Source organism: Nomascus leucogenys, chromosome 4 (genome assembly GCF_006542625.1).
Source record: "Nomascus leucogenys isolate Asia chromosome 4, Asia_NLE_v1, whole genome shotgun sequence".
Taxonomy (NCBI): Eukaryota; Metazoa; Chordata; class Mammalia; order Primates; family Hylobatidae; genus Nomascus; species Nomascus leucogenys.
The window spans coordinates 93,090,106-93,117,259 of record NC_044384.1 but is presented as its reverse complement, the minus strand read 5'-3'; the positions used below and the strand labels follow the sequence as shown (position 1 = coordinate 93,117,259).

Here is a 27,154-nt window from a genome sequence, read left to right as displayed (position 1 = left end):
TAGCCGGGCATGGTGGTGGGCGCCTGTAATTCCAGTTACTCAGGAGGCTGAGGCAGGAGAGTTGCTGGAACCTGGGAGGCAGAGGTTGCAGTGAACTGAGATCATGCCATTGTACTCCACCCTGGGCAACAAGAGCGAAACTCTGTCAAAAAAAAAATTATTTTGAAATACCTTGGGATAAACATTTTTCTTTTTCTTTTTTTTTTTTTTTTGAGACAGGGTCTTGCTCTGTTGCTCAGGCTGGGGTGCAGTGGAGCAAACACAGCTCATGGCAGCCTCAACTCTCTGGGCTCAAGTGATCCTCCCACCTCAGCCTCCTGAGTAGCTAGGACCACAGCCATGCACCACCATGCTGGGCTAATTTTTAAAAATTTTTATAGAGATGAGCTCTCACTAGTTTGCCCAGGCTGGTCTCGAACCCCCAGCCTCAAGGCATGAGTCACCCAGTGTTATATTATCTGCTGCATGACTTGAGGCTACTGTTAATGAAAAGAGCCTCTATTTTGGGTCTGAATCTGTAATGTCCTCCTTGGGGGCTTCTCAAAGAAAGGAGTGCCCCCCTTCACCACATGGCCAAATTGGCTCCTTACTCCTATTCTCACTTCCTGCTGCTCCCTGTGTGGAGCAGCCAGAGAGCGGGTCCAGAGGCACATGGCCCTGGTTTGAATCTCAGCTTCACTCCCGATGAGTTGTATGACCTTAGACAAGTCATGTTGCCATCTGAGCCTCAGTTTCCTCATGTTTCCAATAGGGGTTACCGTTACTCTGCTCCCTGAGAGGAGGGGCAGATCTGCTTTATTTATAAATACATCCCTGCACCTTGGAAAACAGAGGCCAATAAATATTAGCTGGATGAATAAATGAATGAAGGGAGTTGATGAGATGGCAGATGTACAGCAGAGATGGGGTGACCGTTGAGTGACTGACAATCAGCCATTATTGTGACTATCCTCAGAAGGTGTGCAGACTTTGGCATGGGTGGACCACAGTTTGAATGTGTTTTCTACCTCTTTGTGGGGTAGAAAATGTTCCTTAGTGGACCATGGGCAAAGTGCTTAAGCTCTCTGAACCTCGGTCTCCTTGTCTCTTAAATGGAGATAACAATTGGCAGTGTCCTTGTGAGGCAGGAGAATAGGGTCTGGAGGCTGGGAACATATGGCCGCTTCACGCTGACTTCCCAGAACAGAAGGAAATCAAATGGAAACACTTCGGCTATGACGGGAAATATCCTCTCCATTTACATAGATCATGCACCCAGTAAATGACTATATAACTTCACTCCATCCTCTTTATCTACATACGACGTACACCAAGTAACCGATGGAAACCTCTAGAGGGTATTTAAACCCCAGAAAATTCTGTAACGGGGCTCTTGAGGCCCCATGCTCGGCCCCCCTCCCGCCCTGTGGAGTGTACTTTCATTTTCAATACATCTTTGCTTTTGTTACTTCATTCTTTCCTTGCTTTGTGCGTTTTGTCCAATTCTTTGTTCAAGACGCCAAGAACCTGGACACTGTCAACGGGTAACACTTGTAGAGTGGTGGAGGGAAGGAGCCAAGGATATTAAGTGCTCGTTAGTGCAGCCTCTGTCCCTTTTCCGAGGCCTCGCTCCCTTCCTGGCTCCTTACCCGGCAGGCGTGCAGCCCCTGGAACCACTCCTACGTGTTTGCTCTTCTGCGTGGGTTGATAGCTAAGAGGTGAGGGGGAACACAAGGCCTTCAGATTAGGGAGACCTCCTCCGCAGCTTTGAGAGACGATCGAGAACTGGGTGGGGACACTTAGGGTGGCGTGCTTTGTGGGTAAATAGCCGGAGCTGGGATCGGAAATCAGATTCGTCTGATGATAAAGCTCCTCCCTTTCTGCCTGCCCCGCCTGAGCCAGATTTGAGACCCTCCTTTAGGAAGGCGCCGCCAGTCCTGAAGTTTGGGCCAGTTCTTGCTTTGGGACTTGGAGAACTGTGGTTCCAGTAACTGGGTGGTGGGATCTCCCCCAGGCTGGGCCTAAGCGAGAAGGGCGAGCAGTTCCAGAGCGGGCCGCGCGGGGACAGGCACCGCCGCTGCAGACGCGGCAGCTGGTTTGCCTCGCGCTTTTGGCTCCAGCTGTCGGCAGGCAGGCCCACGGGTGGGGAGAGCTCCTTGCCCAAGGCAGAGGGTAGCTGGCCCGTGAGCGCAAGTCCCTTGACGCTTTGTAATTACGGACCCCCACCGTGCAGGACCCCAGCATGAGCTAGCGTTTCACCTCCTCCAAACGTCTCTCTCCAAGGAGAGTCCGGAAGGAAATACTCCAAATGCTTACCGGGGCTTTGCTTTCTCTTTTTTTTCCCCCTACATCCCTGTATTCTCCGAATTATTTGGGCACTGGTCATATATTACGTTAACTTCATTTTTCTAAATAAAAAGGCCTCCTATTTCCTGAGTAGAAAAGAAACACGTGCTTACTGCAAACAAGCAAACAAAAAGATGGAAGAGAAAAAGCACCTATCATCCAAACCCCAACCTTAAGAAATAAAACCACCCTGTGTTTCCTTCCAAATCGTTGCATGCACACATATAGAAAGGCGATTGCTCTCGTAGCTCTGCCTTCCCTTCCCCTCCCCACCTTGTGTCATGCCTCACTGGACAGCAGACCTCCTTCACCCGCGCTGCCGGTCTCCTGTTTCTTTGTGCCCCCATTGCCTGCTACTCGAGTCGTGCCCATTTTCCTCTCTCCTGGCCCAAACCTCCCGCGCCTACAGCCGCCTTCACGCACTTGTGTGAGTCTCTGTTTAAGAGATCAGCCAGGAGGTGGAACCTCACAGGACTTCTGTGGTCAAGAAACAGTGCGAGCGTGTTCTCACACATAGGAAGAAAGCAATGTATGTCATAGATCCCCACAAGGATGAATGCAGGAAGAGGGAAGGAACAAAGGAAGGAAAGAAAGGCGGAAAGGAGGAAGAAAAAAAAAAGAAAAGTAATTAAAAAGAATGACGTGAGGATCGGTTGAGCCCAGGAGTTAGAGATCAGCCTGGACAGCACTAGGGAGACGTTGTCTCTACAAAAAATTTAAAAAATTAGCCGGGTGTGGTGGTGCCCACCTGTGGTCCCAGCTACTGGGAGGCTGAGGTGGGAGGATCGGGAAGATCACTTGAGCCCAGGAGTTGGAAGCTGCAGTGAGCTGTGATTGCACCACTGCACTCCAGCCTGGGAGAAAGAATGAGACCCTGTCACAAACAAACGAACAAACAAGCAAAAAGAATGACGGAAGGTTAGGAAAGAAGCAGAGCAATGAAGAAGAGGCGCCCAGAGGCGGACTGGCCAGGGACTGAGCGCCGTGCACCGCCGAGCCCTCCTCGCGCTCTTCCCGCGGCGAGGGTGGCGTTGCTCCCACTTACCCGACCTGAGCAGCACAGCCCGGTAGAGCCCGGTGGCATCGGAGGGCCCCCGGGCCCACTCGCCCAGCCTCTGCGCCATGCCCCGCGCCTCCTACTGCAGAGCCCTCACTGCGGGTCCCGGGAGCTCACAGCAGGAGCGTAGTCCGGAGCCCAAGCGCCTCCGCGACGGTGACGCGGCCCCAAGGCCCAAACCCCGCCGAGGGTCAGGTTACGGCGGCTGCCAGAGGGGCGGGCGAGGAGACGCCGCCGGGGGAAGGAGGGGGGCAGGGGCCAGGGCAGGTGTCCGCGCCCAGGTAGCAGGCAGGGTGCGGGTGAACGTCTGCAGTGAGGACTCCTAACCACGAGGTTCCAGGGCCAAGGCGAGAACACAGTGTCCTGACTTCCAGCCTCGGTCTCCCGCCTACTCTTCTCCTTTCTTTGGCCGCTGGCCTTGTTGATGCTACCAGCATGGGGTTCTGAAGCGCCATACCTGGGATCAGGTCCCACCACCACCATTTAACAGCTGTGTGACCCCACGATTTAGTTACCTAACCTCGCAGAAACTCGGTTTCCTCTTCTGTAAAATGGGAATAACCAGAGTACTTTCCTCACACGGTTGTGAGGTTAATCAGCTTAGAGTGTGTGTGTGTGTGTAGCCCAGAACAGAGGCTGGTGCAGAACAAACACTATACAGTATACACTGGTACTTTAAAACCTGTCCCAAGTATCGTGGGGTGGGTGGCACTGAGAGGCAGTGTCTTCACTGGGTGTGAAGGTTGAGGGCGGAGGCCTATGGAACTCCACCAGATTGCTTTCTCTGGCTTTGTGGAGTGTCTGTAACAATCAGAGATGAGTGGGCCAATCAGGTCTAAAGGTGGGAGGTGCCAAGCTCACCAGGGGGCTTCAGGAGATACAAGAAGCTGGCAATTTTGAAGATCTATTCTGTGTCTGGTGCCAAGTTTCTTCTAAAACAAAAACTCATGTTAATTGTGTGCTTCATGTTCTGTTTCATTTAATCTTCATAATCCTATGAAGCAGGGTCTATTAACATTGCAAATGAGAAAAAACGGAGACTCAGAGGGGTGATGCAACTTCTCTGAAGTCACACAGTGTGGGGCTGGGATACATGAATGCAGATGGTCCGACTACAGACCTTGGCCACCTGCCCCTCTGCCTCTCTGTTATCTCATTCACTCGTCACAACAGCCCTGAAGGGTGGATATTCCCTCCAGTTTACAGGTGAGGTCGTTGAGACTTAGGGAGGTGAGGTGGCTTGCACAACCAAGACCCAATCCAGTTCTCAGCCCATAAAACTTAAGTCCCTGAAATCTAAAGATTCCTGGAGCTGTCCAGGGTACTGGATGGCCTCTATTCAAGGCTGTGTCTGAAAGAGCCAGGGAATCTTGAGCTGACTGTTGTGGTCTCGGCCACACAGTACCACCTCCCTTTGCCACCTGTTACCAGCCTTGGTACCTTCAAGGCCAACTGTTGACCAAACTCTCTTTGGTTGGCCCATGGCCACTGCCCAGATCCAGCTTCTGCTCTGACTCAGGGGTCCTGTACCTCTCTGCTCCCCAGACACCATCCAGTGTCCTGAAGGCCCATCTGCCATACCTCAGACACCAATCAGGGGCCCAAGGTGACACTTGATCTTCGGGGGCCTCATTGATTGACCAGACTGATCATGTCTATCATCAACAACCAGCCTTCAGGAGTGCCAGGCACGATGCCAGATATTTGGCATTCACTATATTATATCCTTTCTTCAGAGGATGAAATTATATCCAATTTACAGTTCATCTCATTTAATCCACTCAATAGCTCTTTGATCAAGCTATGGTTCTTTCTTTCTTTATTTTTTTATGGCTCACTGCAACCTCCACCTCCTGGGTTCAAGCAATTCTCCTGCCTCAGCCTCCTGAGTAGCTGGGATTACGGGTGCACGCAACCACAACTGGCTAATTTTGTATTTTTAGTAGAGACGGGGTTTTGCCGTGTTGGTCTCAAACTCCTGACCTCCAGTGATCCACCTGCCTCGGCCTCTCAAAGTGCTGGGATTATAGGCATGAGTCGCCACACCCAGCCTCAAGTGATGGTTATGCCCCTTTTGCAGTTGAGGAAACGAGGCTCAAGTGACTTGCTCGAGATCACATAATGAGTTGGTAGTGGAGCCAGAATTTGAACCCAGATGGTGCCAGAACTTTTGCTGCAAGGGGAGAAACCAAACCAGCTGTGGAGCAAAGTGGGACTCAGGGAAATTGTGGCCATGGGATGTGCTTTTGTGGAGTATGCTGAAGGGATGGACTCTGGCCGCACCTAGGAATTCTAGGTGGGTCTGACTTACCTGAGCCATTTCGTCTCTGCTTCTCATTTTCACTATGAAATCTGGCCTGAGGAGAGTATGTTTTCTGTAAGCAGAAAGAAAGTAGGTGGAGGTGAGGACCCTTGGGTCTTTGGCAGAGGAAGGGGTGATATATTCACAATGTATCTGAGTCTTTTGGCCACTGAAGGGACTGGTCAGGGTCAAAGTCCTCTCTAGAGAAAGAAGTTACCATAGTCTTTGGAATGGATGTGTGTGTGTGTGTATGTGTGTGTGCCCACAAGCGTATTTATGAGACTCATGCTCTTTTTAAAAAACAAACTTATTATTTTTAAAAACAGTTTTAGATTTAGGGAAAAGTTAAGAAGATAGTACAGAGAGTTCTCTTATACTCCACACCCAGTTTCCCTGTTATTAACACCTTACATGTATGGAGCTGTACATGTGAGTTGCATGGTGCATTTGTTACAATTAATAGACCATATCGATGCATTATTACTAACTAAAGTCCATAGTTTATTCAGATTTCCTGAGTTTTAACCTAATGTCCCTTCTCTGTTCCAGGATCCCTCCAGAATACTACATCACATTCAGTCATCATGTCCCCTCTGGCTGCCTTGGCTGTGACAGTTTCTCAGACTTTCTTTGTTTTGGATGACTCGCAGTTTCTAAGAGTCCTGAGGCCCGTGTTCTTTTAGGTTGAGCTCATGCCCATGCTGTTCCTTTGGCCTGGACTGCCTTCTTCCTACCTTCCTGGCAAAGTCCTCATTCTTAAAGGGCCAAGTCAGAAGGCCTCAGGGCTTGGTCCTTAGGGCCAGTTCTCGGACATCTTCTCTTCTCTCTGTACACTCTCAAGGCTTTAAAGAGAACTCTAAGCCAACATTCCCCTAATGTATTATATATTTTCAATCTCGACCGTGCTTCTGAGCTTTGACCTTGTCCAATCAGCTACCTGACATCTCCACTTGAAAGTCTAATAGGCACCTGAAACTCACCATGGCCCAAACAGAACTCTCGACACCCCAAGCCTCCAACATGTGCCTCCCCTGTCTCCCGGATCTCAGCACATGGCTCTACTCTGACCCTGTTGCTCAGACCAGGAGGCTGGGAGTCTTCCTTGCCCTGTCTTCCTGCAACCCCACAGTTGTCTGATCTCCCAGGCCTGGTGAGTCCACCTTCTAATGAATTTCTGGAGTTCATCCACTTCTCACAAGCCTCCATGCCACCACTCTAGCCTGGGTACCACTGAATGCCTGGATACCAACAGTAACTTGTTCTCTGTATTAGTCAGTTTTCACACTGCTATAAAGATACTACCTGAGACTGGGTAATTTATAAACAAAGATGTTTAATTGGCTCACAGTTCCAAATGGTTGGAGAGGCTCCAGGAAACTTATAATTATGGTGAAAAGTGAAGGGGAAGCAACGCACATTTTACATGGCAGCAGGAGAGACAGAGAGAGAGTGCATGCAAGGAAGTGCCACACTTTAAAGCCATCAGCTCTTGTGAGAACTCACTCACTGTCACGAGAACAGCATGGGGGAATCTGCCCCCATGATCTAATCACCTCCCACTAGGTCCCTCCCTCGACATGTAGGAATTGCAATTTGAGATGAGATTTGGGTGAGGACACAGAGCCAAACCATATCACTCTCCTTCAAGTAGTTCTCCACAAAGACTCCAGAGTGAGCTTTTAAAGTGTAACTCAGACCCTGATTCTGCCCTCCTTGGAACCCTTCTGTGTCGTGTTTTCCCTTTGCACTGGGGACTCAAACCCACATGTCTTCCCCAGGCCTACAAGGCCTCTGCAGCCTGGCTTCTCCCTGTCAGCCTCTCAAATTCCATCTGTTTATTCCTTCCACTGTGCAAGGGCTTGGATACCTCAGTGAACACAAAAAAGGCCTCTGTTCTTGCAGCGTTCACGTTCACATTCTAGAGTGGGAGATAGACAATAAGCATGATGAATAAGTAAGGTAGTGTGGAAGGAGGCCAGAGAGACTCCAGGAAAAAGGAAGTGTAAAGGAGGGAAAGGGGGTGGCTGGTGGCAAGTGGGGACCACCTGTGGTCATAAATAGATGCTCAGTTCAGACGGGTCTCAATGGGAAGATGAGACATGGACACAGACTTGAAAGAAACTGGGAGTTAGCCAAGCAGACGTCAGCGGTTAGTGCAAAGGTTCCGAGCTGGGCTGTGCCCGGCATATTCAGGAGCAGCAAGGAGGTCAGGGTGGCCGAAGTGGAGGGAACACAGGGGCAGTCACATGAGAGAAGGTCAGTGAGGAGACAGGGGCCAACTTCCTCCATGCCCCATACTCCAACCACTGAGAACTCTCTGGGTTCCCTGAAAGCCATGGCTTCTCTCAGCTGCCAGCTTCTGCAGAAACTGTTCCCTTCACCTGGGAAGCTCCCCCGTTCTGCCTGGCTCACTCCTTCTCATCCTTTAGGTCTTGGCAGAAATGCTACTTTCTCAGGGAGGTCCCCCTCAACCACGTGCTCCCGTAGCACCCAGACTTCCCCTATGTTAATACTTCCTACCGAATTATGACTCTTTCAGCCCTGCTTCCTTCACCATACTGTACTCGCCTTGAAGAGGGATTGGGTCCTATTCACAGCTGTCTCCCCAGGGCCCAGCCTGGAGCTGTGCTTGGAGTGGACGCTCAATAAAGACTTATTGAGGGAATGAATGAATCAGTGAATGAGGGAATGCAGCCACATAAAGGCCTCTGCGCTGTATGGGAAAGTGGGTAATTCCCCAGAGAGTGAGACAGGGCCAGAACCAGGGGAGGCCTCAGCTGTGGCCTGCTCAGGGATGATCAGGGTGAACAGAATTGCCTGGGGTCCTGGTGTTTCCCCTGGGGGTTCCAATTTTGAACTCCACCACCAAGGAGGGGATAGAAGAGGGAGAGTGTTTGTGGTTTGAAGTATCTTTTGTGTTTTTTAATGAAAGGATTAAGGGAACAAGTAACCTCATCTGTGGAAGAAAATTTCAAGACATAGAAAAAGGACCTAGTCTAGAGAATCCAGAAGGGATCTAAGCTGCTGCTGCTCAGCTCTCTCCACACAGACCTGGGAAGTTGGGCTGGGTCCTAAGGGCAACATTAGCATCACAAAGCCAGAATTTCAGAAGGAGCAGCTCCCAGACCTGGAGTTCAAAGAAATGTTGCTGGCCTCAGGGATTTGCCCCTGCCTAGGACTGGCAAATTGACTTTACTCACATGCCCCGAGTCAGGAAACTAAAATACCTCTTAGTCTAGGCAGACACTTTCACTGGATGGGTACAGGCCTTTCCCACAGGGTCTGAGAAAGCCACCACGGTCATTTGTTCCCTTCTGTCAGACATAATTCCTCGATTTGGCCTTCCCACCTCTATACAGTCTGATAACGGACCGGCCTTTATTAGTCAAATCACCCAAGCAGTTTCTCAGGCCCTTGGTATTCAGTGGAAACTTCATACCCCTTACCGTCCTCAATCTTCAGGAAAGGTAGAACGGACTAATGGTCTTTTAAAGACACACCTCACCAAGCTCAGCCTCCAACTTAAAATGGACTGGACAGTACTTTTACCTCTTGCCCTTCTCAGAATTAGAGCCTGTCCTTGAGATGTTACAGGGTAAAGTCCATTTGAACTTTTATATGGACGCACTTTCTTGCTCGGCCCCAACCTCATCCCAGACACCAGCCTTCTAGGCAACTATCTTCCAGTCCTCCAGCAGGCTAGACAGGAAATTCATCAGACTGCTAATCTTCTTGTCTACTCCAGATTCCCAGCCATATAAAGACACCCTAGCTGGACGATCATTTCTTAAGAATCTGACCCCTCAAACTCTACCACCTCGGTGGACCAGACCCCACTTAGTCATCTATAGTATCTCAGCTGCCTTCTGCCTGCAGGACCCTCCCCATTGGGTTCACCATTCCAGAATAAAGCTGTGTCCATTGGACAGCCAGCCTGATCTGTCCTCTTCCTCCTGGAAGTCGCAAGTGCTCTCCCCTACTTCCCTTAAACTCACTCACATTTCTGAAGAGCAATAATCACCCTTATGAGCCTAATACATCCCTTCATTCTATTAGGTCTATTCGTCCTTACCCTACTTTTTGCAACACGGCTTTACACAGTCACCCCCACTACTTGGACTGCACCCCAAAAACTTGTCATCCCTACTATCTTCTGCCTAGTCATACTCCTATTCACCATTCTCAACTACTCGTAAATGCCCTGCCCTTGTTTACACCGACGGTTTACACTTTTCCTCCAAACCATCATAACTGATATCTCCTGGTTTTACCTCAAACTACCACCCCTAAGTATCTCTTGAAGTGGATAGAAGATCTTCAGTGGCAAGGTACACTCCAATTCTTCTACCCTGATGAAGTCCTTTTTTTTTTTTACTTTTCTACTCACTCTTATCCTTGCCCCTGTTCTCCAGTCACTCTCTACCCCTCCCTAATTACTTCTAACATACTATCAGTCTCACTCACTCCCTCCTCACCATTTCTAATCCTTTGTTAGCAAACAATTGCTGGCTTTGCATTTCCCTTTCTTCCTGCTCTTACACAGCCATCCACGCTCTACAGGCCGACTGGACTACCTCTCCCTCTCCCTGCACCTCCGAACCTCCTTTAATAGCCCTCATCTTTACCCACCTGAGGAACTTCTTTACTTTCTAGACAGATTTGTTGAGAACTGCCCAGATATTTCACACCAACAAGCTGCGACACTTATCTGCATCTACTTACAGTACCTTTCTCCTTATGTCAATTCCACTTCCCCGCCCTCTGCCATATTTGGACGCCTCACAAACTACTATCCCTGTTGCCTGTCCTTTGTGCATCTCTCGGCAAAGACCCACCAGAATTCCCTTAGGTAAACTTTCACCTTCCCTATGCTCCTTCCCTCTTCATCTCCAAAGCCCAACTACAGACATTACCAAAAACCATTAGGGGCTTTTCAGCTCCACATTACAGATAAGCCCTCTGTCAGTACTGACAAACGTAAAATCATTAGCAGTTACTATTGCTTAGGAAGACATTTGCCCTGCATTTCACTCCATCCTTGGCTACCTTCCCCTTGTTCTTTGGACTCTCCTTCCAGCCCTCCTTCTTGTTTACTTATACCCAACCCCACGAACAGCAGTGAAAGATTGCTTGTAGGCACTGTGCGCTTTCTCATACACCATGAAAACCGAACCTCCCCCTCTACCCAGTTGCCCCATAAATCCCCACTACAACCTCTAACAGCTGCTGCCCTCGCTGGATCCGTAGGAGTCTGGGTGCAAGACATTTCTTTTGGTGCTCCCTCTCATCTTTTCACTTTACATTTCCAGTTTTGCCTTACACAAGGTCTCTTCTTCCTTGGTGGCTCCTCCACCTACATGTGTCTACCTGTTAATTGGACAGGCACATGTACACTAGTTTTCCTTACCCCCCAAAATCAATTTGCAAATAGGACTGAATAGCTTCCTGTTCCCCTCATGACATCAACACTTCACTACTGTTTTGTTTTTCTTATTATTAATATAAGAAGACAGGAATAGGCCTCAACTTACACTGCTGAAAAAAGAGGACTCTGTATATTTTTAAATGAAGAGTGTTGTTTTTACCTGAATCAATCTGGCCTGGTGTATGACAACACAAAAAAATTCAAGGATAGAGCCCTAAAACTTGCCAACCAAACAGATAATTGCACTGAACCCCCTTGGACACTCTCTAATTGGATGTCCTGGGTCCTTCCAATTCTTAGTCCTTTAATACCCGTTTTCCTCCTTCTTTTATTTGGACCTTGTGTCTTCTGTTTAGTTTCTCAATTCATACAAAACTGCATCCAGGCCATCACCAATCATTCTATATGACAAATGCTCCCTCTAACAACCCCACAATATCACCGCTTACTCCAAAATCTTTCTTCAGTTTAATCTTTCCCACTCTAGGTTCCCACGCCGCCCCAATCCCGCTTGAAGCAGCCCTGAGAAACGTCATCCATTATCTCTCCATACCACCCCCGAAAATTTTCGCCGCCCCAACACTTCACCACCATTTTGTTTTGTTTTTCTTATTAATATAAGAAGACAGGAATGTCAGGCCTCTGATCCCAAGCTAACACATCATATCCCCTGTGACCTGCATGTTTACATCCAGATGGCCTGAAGCACCTGAAGATCCATAAAAGAAGTGAAAATAGCCAGGTCCTGCCTTAACTGATGACATTCCACCATTGTGATTTGTTTCTGCCCCACTTTAACTGATCAGTTGATCTTATGACAATACACCCTCCCCGCCCTTGCGATAATGTATATTCCCCTGCCTTTAAGAAGCTACGTTGTAATATTCTCCCCGCCCTTGAGAATGTGCTTTGGAAGATCCACCCCCTGCCCGTAAAAAATTGCTCCTAACTCCACCACCTATCCCAAACCTATAAGAACTAATGATAATCCCACCACCGTTTGCTGACTCTCTTTTCAGACTCAGCCCGCCTGCACCCAAGTGAAATAAACAGCTTTGTTGCACACACACACACACACACACACAAGAAATGTCACTTGCACACCTGCCAGCCCCCTTCCATGCAAGACTTGTTGGAAAATAAGGCCAACCTGTATCCAGTGGAACCTCAGTGACCAAGGCAGAGGCCTCCCTCCCTTCAATGGTTGGCATTTGGTGAGCGAGAGAATCTCCACCTAGATCATTGCTGATGCATTACTGATAACTGATAGTCTTTTCCAAGGACGATGCTGAAAAATGTGGCCAACTGTCATTTGTTCTCACCGTTTCCAAATCGGGAGATGCTGGCTTAATTATAATTATGGTTAGTGAAAGTTAGCAGACATAAGTTCCAGAGGAAATACTATTGTGTAATGTACAATATGCCCCAATACAACTGGGCACAACTCAATCTTCCCTGAGGCAAAGACATCTGCATTCCTCCTGTCCTTCCTGTGGCCTCCGCCTGCCTCTTTTTCATGTCCTGATTGTTGAGAAAAACTTCTTGGCATTGGTCACTGGCAGCCTCAATGATCCTATCCCCAAATCCTCCTCTTCCCCAGTTTGTCCCATTGCTTCTCCTAGAGGCTGAGGCCTCAATGTGAAAGTGTCCAGGAGACCAACCATGGGCCCAGTCCACATCTGCCATAGTCTTCCCCATGCACCAAGGAGCATTTAAGGGACCTTGCTTTATTTGTTTTTAAACATTTAAAAATTGAGGTGTAGGCTGGGTGTGGTGGCTCACCCCTCTAATTCCAGCACTTTGGGAGGCTGAGGCGGGCGGATGGCATGAGCTCAGGAGTTCGAGACCAGCCTGGTCAACATGAAAAAAACCCATTTCTACTAAAAATACAAAAAATTAGCCGGACCTGGTGGTGGGTGCCTGTAATCCCAGCTACTCGAGAGGCTGAGGCAGGAGAATCGCTTGAACCTGGGAGGTGGAGGTTGCAGTGAGCCCAGATCGTGCCACTGCACTCCAGCCTGGGCAACAGAGCCAGAATCCGCCTCAAAAAAAAAAAAAAAAAATTGAGGTGTAGCATAAAGTCCATTGTGCAGCTCAATGAGGTTTTACATATGTGTTCACATGCATAACCACCTCCAAGATCAAGATATAAAACAAGATTGGCCTGCTTTATATTTTGATATATATGACAAAATATATATCAAGACTGACTGCACCCCAGTCAATACCTACTTTCTCCCAGGGTAAGAGCCATTCTGGCCTCTGTCACTACAGATTCGTTTCTCTTGCTCTAGAACTTCACATCAATGGAGTAACAAAATGTGCTCATTTTGGCCTGGCTTTTTTACTCAGCCGTGTGTTTGAGATTCATCAGTGTGGCTGCCTGTGTCAGTAGTTCATTCCTCTTGATTTCTGACTTAAGTATTCCATTTGGTGGCTATGTCGCAGTTTGCTGATACATTCTCCTGAGAACGAACATTTGGATGGTTTCCAGTTTTTGGCTATCACTCCTAAAGCTGCTGTGAGCAACTTTCCATGAATTTTTGGGTCAAAACGAGTGCTCATTTCTGTTGGGCAGATATCCAGCAGTGGACTTCGGGGATCGTAAGTAGGTGAATGTTTAGCTATAGTGGATACTGCCAACAATGATTGTGTCACTTTGTATTGTACTTTTGACATCTTTACAACAGAGATTTTTGGGGACACATTGAGGTCACTCCCATACACAATGCTTTGGATTGGCAGGGAGGAGGGAGGTGTTAGAAAAATTGCATCGCTGATAAACACAGATGGGCCTGAATTCTGAATTTGGACCTCAGGGTATTTGTCCTTGAAATCTGGAGTGAATCAGTTGGAGGTATGTCTCTAGGTGTCTTTATTTACACCTCCATTAGACTGTAAACACCATGAGAATAGGAATTGTAACTTATTCAGGGATGTGTCTGCAATGCCTAGCACAGTTCTTGGCACATAGGTGCTTTGTAAATAAAAACTAATAAATTATTAACTTAATAATTGCAGCAAATAGCTATCGAGCACATTCTAGTGCTGGGCACTGTGACATGACTTTACCGATATGGTCTCATTTAAACCTCATGAAAGTACTCTGAGATTAGGGAAGAGTGAAGTTCTTGTTTTACAGATGAGGAAGGAAGCTGAGGCCTTCGGCAGGTTAAGATACACAGCTGGATGGAAATAAAAAAATAAAAAAGATACACAGCTGGCAAGTGGCAGCTTTCCAATTAGACTTGAGGCAGTCTGACTCAGGAGCTTTCATGTGTGTGTGAGATGGCAAGAGCCTGCACCCATTTTACAGAGGAGGAAACTGAGGCTCAGTGAGGTTAAGGAACCCTTCTCCCTGGAGTCAGCTGGTCCAGCCTCCCCACCTGGCTTATTCTTAAAGGTTGAATATTTGTAATGCAGAGCCCTGGCTGCTGCCCTCCTCTACAACCTCCACTCTCTGGAGCCCACAGCCACTGGATGTCACAACGCTCACCCCGAGCCTCCACCTCAGTGCTTCTCTCTCACAAAGCCACCCTGTTGTGAGGTGACGCCTGCCACCTCTCTTTTCCATCCCCAGGGATGGAGAGAATCAGACCCGGCAATCCTTCCTTTAAAGTACTGGGCTCTGTTTGGAGCAGGCGCCCAGCCCTGAGACTTGTTCCTTTGCAGGGGTCCACTTACATCACATGGGTGTTGAGTTCTCAGCCGAGGTGCAGTAATGAGGGCACTGTTTTCCATCAAAGGAGGCCTCTACAATTCTGGTCTCCAGGGCCTTCTCACGCCTCCATTCATTCAGCCCCTTAGGTCTCAGAGACCCAGAAAACTGCCTTCCTGGAACTCAAGCTGAGGCCCTGGGTGGGAGCCACCCACCCCACAGCAGGCAGCAGCAGCAGTCTTTTTCTCCATACCTGGACTTGGTGGGTGGGTTGTTTTCATTCCCCTTAAATGCTTGCAAAATATTTCAAACAAGTAATACATAAATCCACTGCTACTGTAAACATTCGGAACAACTCAGTTGCATACAGATTTTAAAAAGTAACATTTCTCCTTACTGTCCCAGCTATGCCCCAATCTCACCCCTTTCCCTGAGTCGTCACTCTTTTTGATGCTGCATGTGTGGGTTTGGTCTTTTTTCTGCAGCTTCGTTTTTAAACTCTGTGGTATGTCTTGGAGATATTTCTACATTGGTACACGTAGATCCACCTCACTCTTCTGATCTACTACAGTGTAAACCACAGTGTGATGCCCTATAGTTGTTTTTTATAAACCATTATGCTTTAGTTGGACATTTAGGTTGCTTCCAATTTTTCTCTTCTTTTTCTTTTTTTTTGAGATGGAGTTTTGCTCTTGTCACCCAGGCTGGAGTGCAATGCTGGGATCTCGGCTCACTGTGACCTCCGCCTCCCAGGTTCAAGCGATTCTCCTGCCTCAGCCTCCCGAGTAGCTGGGATTACAGGCACACACCACCATGCCCAGCTAATTTTTGTATTTTTAGTAGAGATGGGGTTTCACCATGTTGGCCAGGCTGGTCTCAAACTCCTGACCTCAAATCATCCGCCTGCCTCAGCCTCCCAAAGTGCTGGGATTATAGGCATGAGCCACTGCACCCAGCCTCAATTTTTCACTATTACAAATAATTCTACTCCAAACACCCTTATGCTTGCTGCCTTTCTGTCCACGTGGGTGAACGTTTCTCTAGGGCAGACACTGGGAAGTGGAAATGCTAGACCAGGAAGTACATGTATCTTAAGTTTTAGTAGATGCTGCCAAATTATCTTCCAAAATGGCTGTACCATTTTCCATACTTGCCATCCGTGCCTGAGATTATGGGATTGTCCACACCTTCAGCAAGCCTTTATGTTATGAATCTAGGTTTGTCTCCTGAAAACTAATCTCTAGTGTTAGAAGTCGGGATAGTGGTTGCCCCTGTGGAGGGCAATAGTGGATGGGAAGGGGCAGGAGGGGCTTCCAGGGTGCTGTTGATGTTCTGTTTCTTGATCTGAGTGGTGGTTACACAGGTATTTTCAGTTTCTAAAAATGTGTTAAGTGGTATAATTAAAACAAATGCACTATTTTTTTTTTTTTTTGAGATGGGATCCCGCTCTGTCACCTAGGCTGGAATGCTGTGATGTGATCTCTGCTCACTGCAACATTTGCCTCCTGGATTCAAGTGATTCTCCTGCACCCAGCTAACTTTTTGTACTTTTAGTAGAAATGGGGTTTCACTATGTTGGTCAGGCTGGCCTCAAACTCCTGACCTCCAGTGATCCTCCCACTTCAGCCTCCCAAAGTTCTGGGATTACAGACACGAGCCACCATGCCCAGCCCAGGCGCGGTATTAAATATGCGTGTTATTCTTTGGTAAAAAGTTCAATTTACCCCCCACTCCTGCAACTTAATGGGTGATAGGACAATATCCCATGATTATTTCATTTTGGAGATTGAGCCTTCTTTTGATATTTGGCCTTCTGGATTCCTTCTTCTGGGTCTTTTCATAGTGCTTTGCTTGACAGGGGAAACCCTTTTTTGGAAAGGGGAAAAGGGGCTTGACAGTTTTCTGAGCATCTACAATATAGATGCTCTCAAATCCTCACAGCAACCTTTCAGGGTAAGTACTGTTTACCCCATTTTACAGACAAGGAGGTGAGGCCTCAGAGCAGACCTGCCCGAGGTCATAAAATATCTGACTGCAGAGTCCTACCCTCCTCTCTGTCTTTTAAGTGACAGCTGCTCATGTGACAGGCTTTGGGCTACCCATGCAGCAGGCATGATCTTAACTAACCCCTGCAACAGCCCAGTGCGGCAGCTATATTGTCATCCCATTTTACAGATGAGAATAGTGAGGCTTAAAAAAGTTGAGTGACTTTTGCTCAGCTCCTCCAGTGATGGAGCAGGTTTGAGCCCAGGTCAGCCTGGCTCCAAAGCTGGGACAGGGAATTCGATAGAATGTTCTGCGAGGATGGATATGTTTGCTGTCTTTCCTATAACATGGTAGCCACTAGCGACATGTGACTATTTAGCACTTGAGATGTGGCTAGTGCAACTGAGGAGCTGAAATTTTAGTCTTATTTAATCGTAATTAATTAAGTGGACTGCTTTGGATGGTGCAGCTCTAAGGAGACAGATCAGGGGAAGAAATGCCACAGGGGGCAGGCAAAGAGAACAGAGCTGCCACCAGGTGGGAAGCCTCCAGCCCACCACGAGGGACTCACTGAAGGACCCCCATAGGACCCGACAAAACCCTCACAGGTCTCCCTTCGGGCACCAGAACCATGTGCTGTGGAAAGAGCTAGCGTTTTGTAATCAGATGCAGCCTTACCAAGCCTCTTAACCTAAGACTCAGGTTCCTCGTGTATAAAATAAATATCAAAATAGGGCTCGTTATAATATTGAATGAGAGAATACACAGTGCCTGGCACATAATTGGTACTCAGTAGGCTATTTAATAATCACATTATTGTGACCACAATTCTGTTATTGATCATAGGCTCACTTTTAAACTTTTAAATAAGTGTTTTCATTATATAATGATAAAGCCATTTAAATTATTGTTCATGGTTATTAAACAATGCAGATGGGTGTAAAGTGCAACCCCCAAATCTCCAAATACTCCAACCCCACATCCCCCTCCCAGAAAAAACTGATGTAAGTAATTTCTTATGCATCTCTCCAGGAATTGTCTCTGCTTCTATAAACATCTAGAATGATTCTGATCTATCATTTAGAAAGTGCAGATGGGATCACACTAAATGTGCCAGGCTACACCTTGCTTTGTCACTTTATGGCACATCGAGGACATGCTTACACACGTGCACATTCAGACTCACCACATTCTCTACTGTTTGCACAATGTTTCATAGCAGAGGTCATTGGTAACTTATTTTAGGGGTCCTAACTGATGGATATGTAAGTGGTTGCTGTACATTTTGCTGTTATGAGGAAGGTTTCAATGAATATCCCACATGTATCTTTCTGTACATGGGCAAGCGCACCCACCCAGAGGGTAAATTCTTACCATTGGGATTTCCAGGTCAATGGCTGGGATATTTTCCACTGTGCTGGATCTTGGTATATGTGCCATCTCATGTTAAACTTCTCAAGAGTACTGGATTTTAAAGGAATATTCTGACAATTTCTTCTGAAAAGATTCTTCAAGTCATGCTAATAATCACCCCTGGAATGTATTTGCTGGGTGGGTTTGGAATTTTGGCAAAAACTGACATTTTCGTTAAGCAGATCTGGTTTGCAAAGTCTTTGTGGTGTAAATGTGGATGGGGCCGGGAGAGGGGACTTGGCAAGGGGGCTCCTGGAGGTCAAGGCACTGGATTCCCACTAATCCTATCTCAGGCAGGCTGGAGCAGATGGAGAAAATTCTGCCTCCCTGGGAGGCCAATCCTGTATGAGGCAGGGCTTTGAGAGCTGTGAAATAACACACCAGGAAGCTGCTGAGTCTGCGGCTGAGGGCAGGGAAGGGGGAAGAGAGAAGACACCCAACAGGCTTTGCCAACGACTGGACAAGGGCAGTTCTCAGCAGGTGAAATCCAAACGGTCCACAAACGTAAGAAAGATGCTCTGCCTCCCCAGAAACCAAAGAAAATGCACACTCAAGCAACAATGGGGTATTATCTTTCACCTATCAGATTGGCGAAAATGAAAATATAATGATACCCAGTGTTGGAGAGGGTGTGAGGACAGACACTCTGGTGTACTGGAGGGAGTGCTGATAGTACAGGCGTCCTGCAGGGGAACGTGCATCGAAAGCCCTACAAACCAGGCAGGTATCTGTGCTGTTCCATTTCTAAGAATTTGTTTTAAGAAAATAATTGAACACATTTCACAAAGATATATGGTCAAGAATATGCATTAACAAGCATTGTTCAAGATAATAAAAAGATTGGCAATATGGTAAATGTCCAGTGATAGGGGATTGATTAAATTGTACTATTTCTGTACAATGTAACAATCTGTGGCTAAGAAGGATGTTGTAGACCTAGCTTTACTAACATGGAAGATGTCCACTATCTATTTATAAAAATTAAGTGAAAAAAACAGGTTACGTGATTGGTTATATATTTTGTTACACATGTAGTGTCACTTTATGTATTGAGTCTTACGTATCTATATTTATCTCTATATAGTATTACTTATATCAATTAAAGTAATGGCAAAACTACAATGACTTTTGCACCAACCTAATATATACATGTTTGTGGGTGTAGATATGTGTATATGTGTGTGTGTCCATATGTAGCTATGTTATGTAAATTTACATGAATAATGTTTGGAAGAATATGAACCAAAATGTCCTCAGTGATTATAAACAAGTGGTGGGGAATTTTATTCATTAATTAATGTATTCATTCATTTTCATAGTTCTCTGCATTTCTTGAGTTTCGTTTTTTCAATGAACCTGTGTTACTTTTATAATTAGAGAAATGCTTTGTTATATTGGTTTAGGAAATAAAGGAAGTTGATAACTGCCTCAGCTGTATTAAGCAGTCTAAATGCAATTATTTCCCCATACCAAGACTGTCCCCAGCTCTTGTGCACATTAGAAGCCCCCTATGATCCCAGGCTTGTCTTTAGTTATGATGAGAATAATGAGAAGGAGGACAATGATTTTCGTATATTGAGCACCTACTATGTGCCAGCCATTGGCTGAGTACTTCATATGCATATTCTATCGTTGGATGCTCACTGTGGCCCAAGAGGTAGGTACCCTCATGTCTTTAGATTTTCTAGAAGGAGAGCTTGAAATGGGGACTTGGTGCAAGTGACTTCTTGAGGGATAGCTCTCATGGGAAACCTTTAAAAGTGTAAGGGAGGAAAGCAGGATGGAGCAGGAGAAGTTAAGTCAAGATGTGGGCTCAGCTGAAGTCTAGCCTCAGGAGGATGCCGTGGGAAGTCTGGAGAGCAGATGGCACTGCAGCATCATCCCCCCATAGGCAAGGGGGCTGGGCTTTTGTACCTCCATCTCTGTTGGTCATTGGCTATAGGACAATGGGAAGAGGGTAACCTGCAAGATGGGCTCAACCCCCAAAGTATCTCTGGGTGAGGTACTTCCCATCATCCATGGGTGATTGTCTGAGAAGGGTGCAACTGTGAGCAATCAGCACTCATCGTAACTGGCATGTGGGCGTGCTAGATCAATAAAAGGGATCTGGGTGGAGCACCAACCTCCTGCATATTAGTGTTCCCATTTTACAGGTGGGGCTCACAGAGGTTAAGTAACTTCCTCAAGGCTCCCCAACTAGTAACTGGGTTTTGAGCTCCTGTTGGAAGACCATGCTCAGAGCCCTGAAGCTGGACTACATCTATTTTCACTGAGAGGAAAGAGGTTGAGGCTGTGGGTGGAAGCCCTTCCAATAGCCCCTGCCCCACCAGATGCCCCTCCACCTGCTCTCTGAGCTTCACACTAGCATGATGGCTGATGAGCAGTTTCCACCTGGGCTTTTGAAGGAGGGAGACACAAAAAGCCTTTGTGTTTCTGCAAATGTCCCTGAAGATTGTACTCTCAGTGGAGCTGGTTGCTAGGAGACATTTCTCAAGAAAGTTTCCTTTGGAAAATGAGCTCAGGCTCTGCCCACAATTCAACATTGTTATACTTGGGAGAGTGACATCCCAACTCGTGCCCCCTCCAAAGCATTAAACGCAGATCCAGTTCCTTCTCCAACCGGTTCTTCCAGGCCCCAGCTCAGAGCGTGTCCTGGGCTGATAACAGTTCCTGTGCCAGACAGACTCAGAATCCTGGAGAGAAAGGGCCCTTTGAGATGATCTGCCTACACCCTCCATTATATAAATGGAGAAACTGAGGCACAGAGCACTGAGGGACTCGCACAGTGAGTTAGTGGCAGGGTCATAACTTGTTTCTCTCGTTGTTGCACGTGACAGCCTCCCCCACTCCCTGGGCCCCATAAGGTCAATCAGCGGGACCTGAGGATGTGTGCACTGAATGCACTTTCCTGTATTAATTCTTGTGTTTCAAAGATTTTGGGGAATAAATTATTACTTTGCTCAAACAGAGATAAGCAGCTGGCATTTGTTGGGCATCTACTATGTGCCAAACACTGGACTAGGTGCTTCAGGGTCTTCATCTACTAACTCTGACCTCCAGACCATCTTGGAGCTAGTTTCTATTGGCTGCTTTTTTCTTGGCTAAGGATCACATTTTCCTGTCTCTTTGCATTCTAAACAATTTTGATTGTGTACTGGATGTTGTGTGTGTGCGATGTGTTGTGGAGACTCTGGATTTTATCTTTTTCTGACGAGTGTTGGGTTTTGTTTTAGCAGGCAGTACAATTATTAGGTGATCCCTTTGAAGTTCCATGGGCTTGTTTTTGCTCTCCTGCAAAGCCCAAGCTCTTTCCCAAGTCCCTCTAACTTGGTAGGACTCACCTCCAAACTTTCTCCCCTGAGGGTCTTGAAGGATTTGGTTTTAGGTTTTGTTATGCAGGTCTGGAGTATCCCTTACACCACAGTATAGTCCTCACACCTAAGGCACAGCCTTCTGGTGTCTCAGCTTGACATCCGGGATGAAGGTCTCTCCAATGTTTCCCAGCCCCAGCTGACCTATAGTATCCCAGTTCACTCTCAACCCTATAACAGCTGCTCTCTGGTAGGTCTCGGATAGTCCGACCCTGTGCCTGCAAATCCCAGTCCTTGGGCAAGAACCTGAGGGTCATAGGCGACCCCCACACAGATTTTGGGGCTCCCTATCTATGCAGCTCCCTCCTCTCCAGTGCCCTGTTTTGCAGATTCCTTTTGCTTTAGTTGCTCCAAACCCTGATCTCTGCCTCCTGAGCTCAGAGGGGCTGTCATGTTCTGTTTGCGCTCCGTCGTCCTGTGCCATAGTTGGGAAATTGTCCCAGGATGAGAGTCCAGGTGATGAAGGACTCACCTTGTAAGTTTCCCTTCCTTCAGAGATCACAGTACCTATTGTCCACTGCCTGAGAACATTGTCTCTTATTTTGCCAAGTGTCAAGTTGTTTTTAGTGGTAGTGCTAGTGCGATACCAGGTCCTCTATCATGGCTGGAAGTGGAGGTCCAACTCGTAGTGAGGCATCCTTACCCCCTCTCTATAATCTTGGAATGCTCACCAGGACCCTGAGAGAAAATGCTTAAGGCTTCACTGGGCCAAGGTTCAGTGACTTGCCCAAAAGGCACAGTAGTAGACCCAAGAATCAGGTTTGCTGAACTTCACAGTCCATGCTTTCTTTTTGTGTGGCCTCTGCTTTCAGTAGAAAAGCTAAAATCAAAACTAAGTATCAGTGTCACTGTCACTATCACCAAGGAAGCAGCATTTTCTGAGTTAATCTCTGTATTTTCCTACATCCTATCTCCACTGTATACCTTAATTCCTGTTTCTGCCACTGACTCTCTGGTCTGGGAGTTCATTGGTCTTTGCATGGATGATTATGCAGTCATCTCTTTTTGTTTGTTTGTTTGAGACGGAGTCTCACTCTGTTACCCAGGCTAGAGTGCAGTGGTACAATCTCGGCTCACTGCAACCTCTGTCTCCCAGGCTTAAGTGATTCTCCTGCCTCAGCCTCCCAAGTAGCTGAGATTACAAGCGCCTGCCACCATGCCTGGCTAATTTTTGTATTTTTGGTAGAGACCATGTTGGCCAGGCTGGTCTTGAACTCCTGACCTCAAGTGATCCGCCCGCCTTGGCTTCCCAAAGTGCTGGGATTACAGGTGTGAGCCACCATGCCCGTCCTATGCAGACAACTCTTACAGAGCGTCCATTGTGTTCTTCCCAGAACACTTTCGCTGTCTTACTCTCTTGCTCTGCTGCCTTCAATGGCTCCCTATGACCCACAGTGGCACTTCACAAGGTGTAGAATTGAGAGCTGCACCTTAGGGAATGCTATAGTCTGTAGCTCTCCTTTTGGAGAATCACATCTGGATGTGTGAACACAAGAGGCCCTGCAGGAGAGAAACCTGTTTAAGTGGGCTTAATCCAGTCTGTTGGACCTGAAACTCTTGGCTCACCTAACACTTAAAGTCTTGTGGAACACACTGGAAAATGTTGGACCACAGAGTACAGGCTAAAGTTTCTATCTGAATTCCAGCCCTTCTACATTTCAGTCTACTCTCAATTTCCTTTCTTGTGACTTCTTGTCAACAAACCAACCCCCACCCCCAATACCTATTTCTCCCTCCAGCCTTCACACTCTTCTAGTTTAAGAATGAGATAATCTTGCAGCTGCTGGGAGTTTCCATGAAGGGGGACTGGCCCAGGAATGAGGTCAACCAGAGAAAAGTAGAGCCCTGAGAGAGGGACTAGGTCCTGAAGACTTCATTTAAGACACAGGATCCAGCCTTGCTTGATGTCATTACTCCTAGACTTTCACATACAAGAGCCAAAAAATTGTCTTTTCTTCCCCCTTAACCCAGGGCTCCTGCAACCAAAAGAACACTTGACTGTGGCATCTTTCCAGCCTCCTGGTAAGTTTTCTGAGATTGGGCACTATGTCCTGTCCATTCCTATTCCCTCTCTGGTTTTTGCACAGCATGGTACCAAGGGTTGGGGGTCAAATGTCTTGAGCCACTGTTCCATGAGGCTCCTTTTCCTTGGTCCGGGATATGCCACGATGTTTGTAACATGGAGCTAACTTTGCAGTTGCCAACCTAGAGTGGAGTTTTCTCCTGGAGGGTGAGAGTGAGGATGCCGTTGAGGAAAGGGGAGCTGGCTGTGGTGGGAAGAGTGTGGGTGTGGGAGACAGACACCTAGGTGGCCTCCATGACTCTCACCCCTGTGCTGACACTTTGGTGTGGTCCTCTACCTCTCCAGAGTGGAGGGTGGGTGGGAGCTATTTTAACAATAGAATATGGCAAAGGTGAGGGTGTGTCACTCCCATGATCATACTAGACGGATTTGTATATGTGCTTGTATGTGTGCATATGTGTGCATGTACATGTGACTCTGTCGTGCTAGCATACACTAACAAGAGATTCTCCTTGCTGGCTCAAAGAAATTAGCAGCTAGGTAAGGTGCCCCCATGGCAAGACGCTGCGGGCAGCCTCAAGAAACTGGGTGGCCTCTTAGGACCTGAGGGCAGCCTCCAACAAGGAAGCAGCAAACCTCTGGGGACTTCTGTTCTACAACTGCAAGGAAGTAAATTCTGCCAACAACCTGAATGAGCACGGAGGTGAACTCTTCCTCAGTCGAGCCCCTGGATAAGAACACAGTTCAACTCATGCCTTGATTGCAGCCTGTAAGAGCCTGAGAAGAGGACCAGGTAAGTGGTGCCCAGACTCCTGCCAAGGGAAACTGTGATATGTGTGTGGTTTTCAGCCACTGATTTTGTGGTCACTTGTTATGCAGCAATAGAAAACCAAACCAACAGACTTTGAAGAATGAAAGACTTGGGTTCGATTTCTGCTCCACTTACCAGTTGTGTGACCCTGCGTGAGTCACATCACCACTCTGAGCTCCAGTTTTTTCGTCTACAAATGGGTGCAGACTTGGGAGAATTAGAGATAATAAATAGAGAGCACCTAACATGGGGCCTGGCACAGAGTAGGTGCTCAATAAGTAGTAGTTAAGAGTTACCCTGATTTTTAATTTTCTTCATTCGTTTTTCTAAATTTTCAATAATGATCATGAATTACCTTGATAAACAGAAAGAACAATTTTGCTTAAAACAAGAAGACAATGGACTTGTCTAAGGTCACATAGCTAATCAGCAGTAGAGCCAAATGCGAGAGCCGAAGCCTCCTAGGCCAGATCTTTTCCCAGAACAACTCCTTCCTTATCTACGGAATAACAATAACAGCAACAGCAACAATTACCCTAAGAGCCAGGCAGCTCCCCTGGACCAAACCTGCAAGGTGGTGTTGTTATCCCCATTTTACAGATGGAGAAGCTGGGGCCAAAGTCCCACAGCTGGCAAGTTAGCAGAGCTGGGATTTGCCTTCTGGAACTGGAAGGAACCACCTAGTCCACAACATCCAAATCTGGCCTGGATTCTCCTTCCCCAGACCCCCTTGGAGGTGGCATGGGGGACACCTGGGCTTTCTGGAATGAGGCAAAGGCAAGGAAATCAGCAGTGAGACCTGGCCCAGATCCCATTACGCCAGGCGAGATCGCGTTTCCCCTGTTCTGGCGCCATCAGCAGGGCAGAGGAGCGGGCAGGCAGCCACTTTCCTGGTTATTCAAGTAGAAAATTACAGGTGCCCAAAATAGCCTGGGTATTCTTTTATTAATGAATAAGCAGTGAGTCAGCAGAGCTGGAATGGGGCTTTGCATGCATCTCTTTCCCCTGGCTACCTTCCTGAGATCTGCAGGGACCCTTGGCTCTCAGAGGGGACTCTCTCAGTAGTTGGGGGAGCTGGCAGGATTGGGGTGGGAGCATTTTCAGGGCCTCGTCATGGGAAAGGGGACAACGAGGCCCCATGATGCAGGAGCTGGAAATGGCCCCAGTGCTGAGAGATGGGGTTCCCAGCAGATGCAGGTGAAGAGATGGCAGGTATAGGTCCATCCCAGCCACTCTCTTCTGGCTGTGTGGTCTTGAGTAAATGGCATAACGCGTTTGGGCCTTCGTTTCTTTTTCTGTAAAACGAGGTAAATCATAAACTTATAGAAATGTTTGTTTTTTCCTGACCATAAAATTAATTGTGGACGATGTAGACAATGCTCATTGTAGACAATGTAGAAAGTGGAAAAAAATACAAAAGTGACCATGATATCTCCCCTCCTCACCCCATTGCCCCTTCCTCAATTAAGATAATTAGCATTAATATTTGGTATTTATTTTTCTAGTCTTCTTCTTATACACATACGAAAAAATAGCTGGTACAGCTTAGTGCCTGAGCTGCTGTGCTCTAAAAATGGAACCATCACTTACAGTGAACAAATATTAGTCAGTCAACAAACACTGTGAGCACTGCCCTAGGCCCTAGGGTGGCATGGAGGAAGGTTTCCCCCAACATATCCCACAGCCTCTTTCTGTTTCTCAAGCCCTCTGGCAACGACTTCACCGAGTCCTCAGAGCCACCTAGGGGGTTGTGGAGGAGGGAAAGTCATTTTTTGGGTTCCTGACATGGATATGGGACCAAAGTTGGGGCCCAGAATCCCCCCATGAGGCCATCTGTGACCTCTTCCTACAGCAGGTCTTGTACCCATGGGTTGGCCTAGGTATGGCTTCTTGACCCCTGTCTCCAACCTAGAGGGCCGGGGCAGGAGGCAGCTGTTCTCTCCTGGGGTTATTTCTTGGCTGGTTAATATGTAAAGTGCTTAGAATGGCCCTTGGCATACAGTGTGCAGGAAGTGCACATTACTGACAAGATGGCCAGCACATCATGATCATTACAGTTGCAGATAGGCCGCGTGAGGCCATTCTCTTCTGGAGACTGATTTGTAATGGACCTGAGGAGACAGCAGCTGAATCACGTGCAGGATAGAAATGACAACAGCACCAATGACAACCACTTCCATCTACCAGATACAGCACCACAGGCCAGGCATCGTGCTAAGTCGTCTCATTACCCACATACAACCACCAGACTAAATGGGGGTTACTAGTTGCCTTTCATAGATGAGGAAACTGAGGCTCAGAGATGGTAAGTAACTCTCCCAAGGCCACACGGCTGGCAAGTGGCATCCTAGGTTTGTCTCATGCCAGACCCCTTACCCCCATCCATGAGGCTGAGCCTGCAGGGATGACGAAGGCCCTGCCCCTGAGAAGCTCGCTGTCAGTGGTAGAGTCCAAATTTGGAACTTGACCCTGAGTATCCCGGATTTGCTGAGGGATAGAGAGAGAAGGCTGTGGGCTCTGCCTTGGTGTAGATCTGTACCCTGACACTTCCTAGCTCTGTCACCCCCTTAACTTCTCCATGCCTAAGTTTCTCATCTGAGAAATGGGGATAACAAAAGTGTTGCTGAGAAGATGAAATGAGATAGCTGAAGCTGCTTGCATAGGTGGTGTATAGTAAGTGCTCAATAAATCCATCTGTTAAAAGCTTTATCACTGATATTCCTAGAAGAACTTTCAAATTTCCAAGGGCCACCCTCACCCACCTGAGTGGATGGGCAGAGCAG

At 47.4% G+C, this 27,154-nt stretch overlaps 1 protein-coding gene across 1 annotated transcript in view; it reads right to left on the bottom strand.

Annotated features, from left to right (window-relative positions):
• Positions 1 to 27,154, bottom strand: part of FAM107A (family with sequence similarity 107 member A) — a 63,514-nt gene that overhangs the window by 19,351 nt on the left and 17,009 nt on the right. The window contains exon 2 of the mRNA XM_030811525.1: positions 5,694 to 5,757. Coding sequence (XP_030667385.1) covers positions 5,694 to 5,757 — 64 coding nt within the window. The remainder of the gene's footprint in view (positions 1 to 5,693; positions 5,758 to 27,154) is intronic.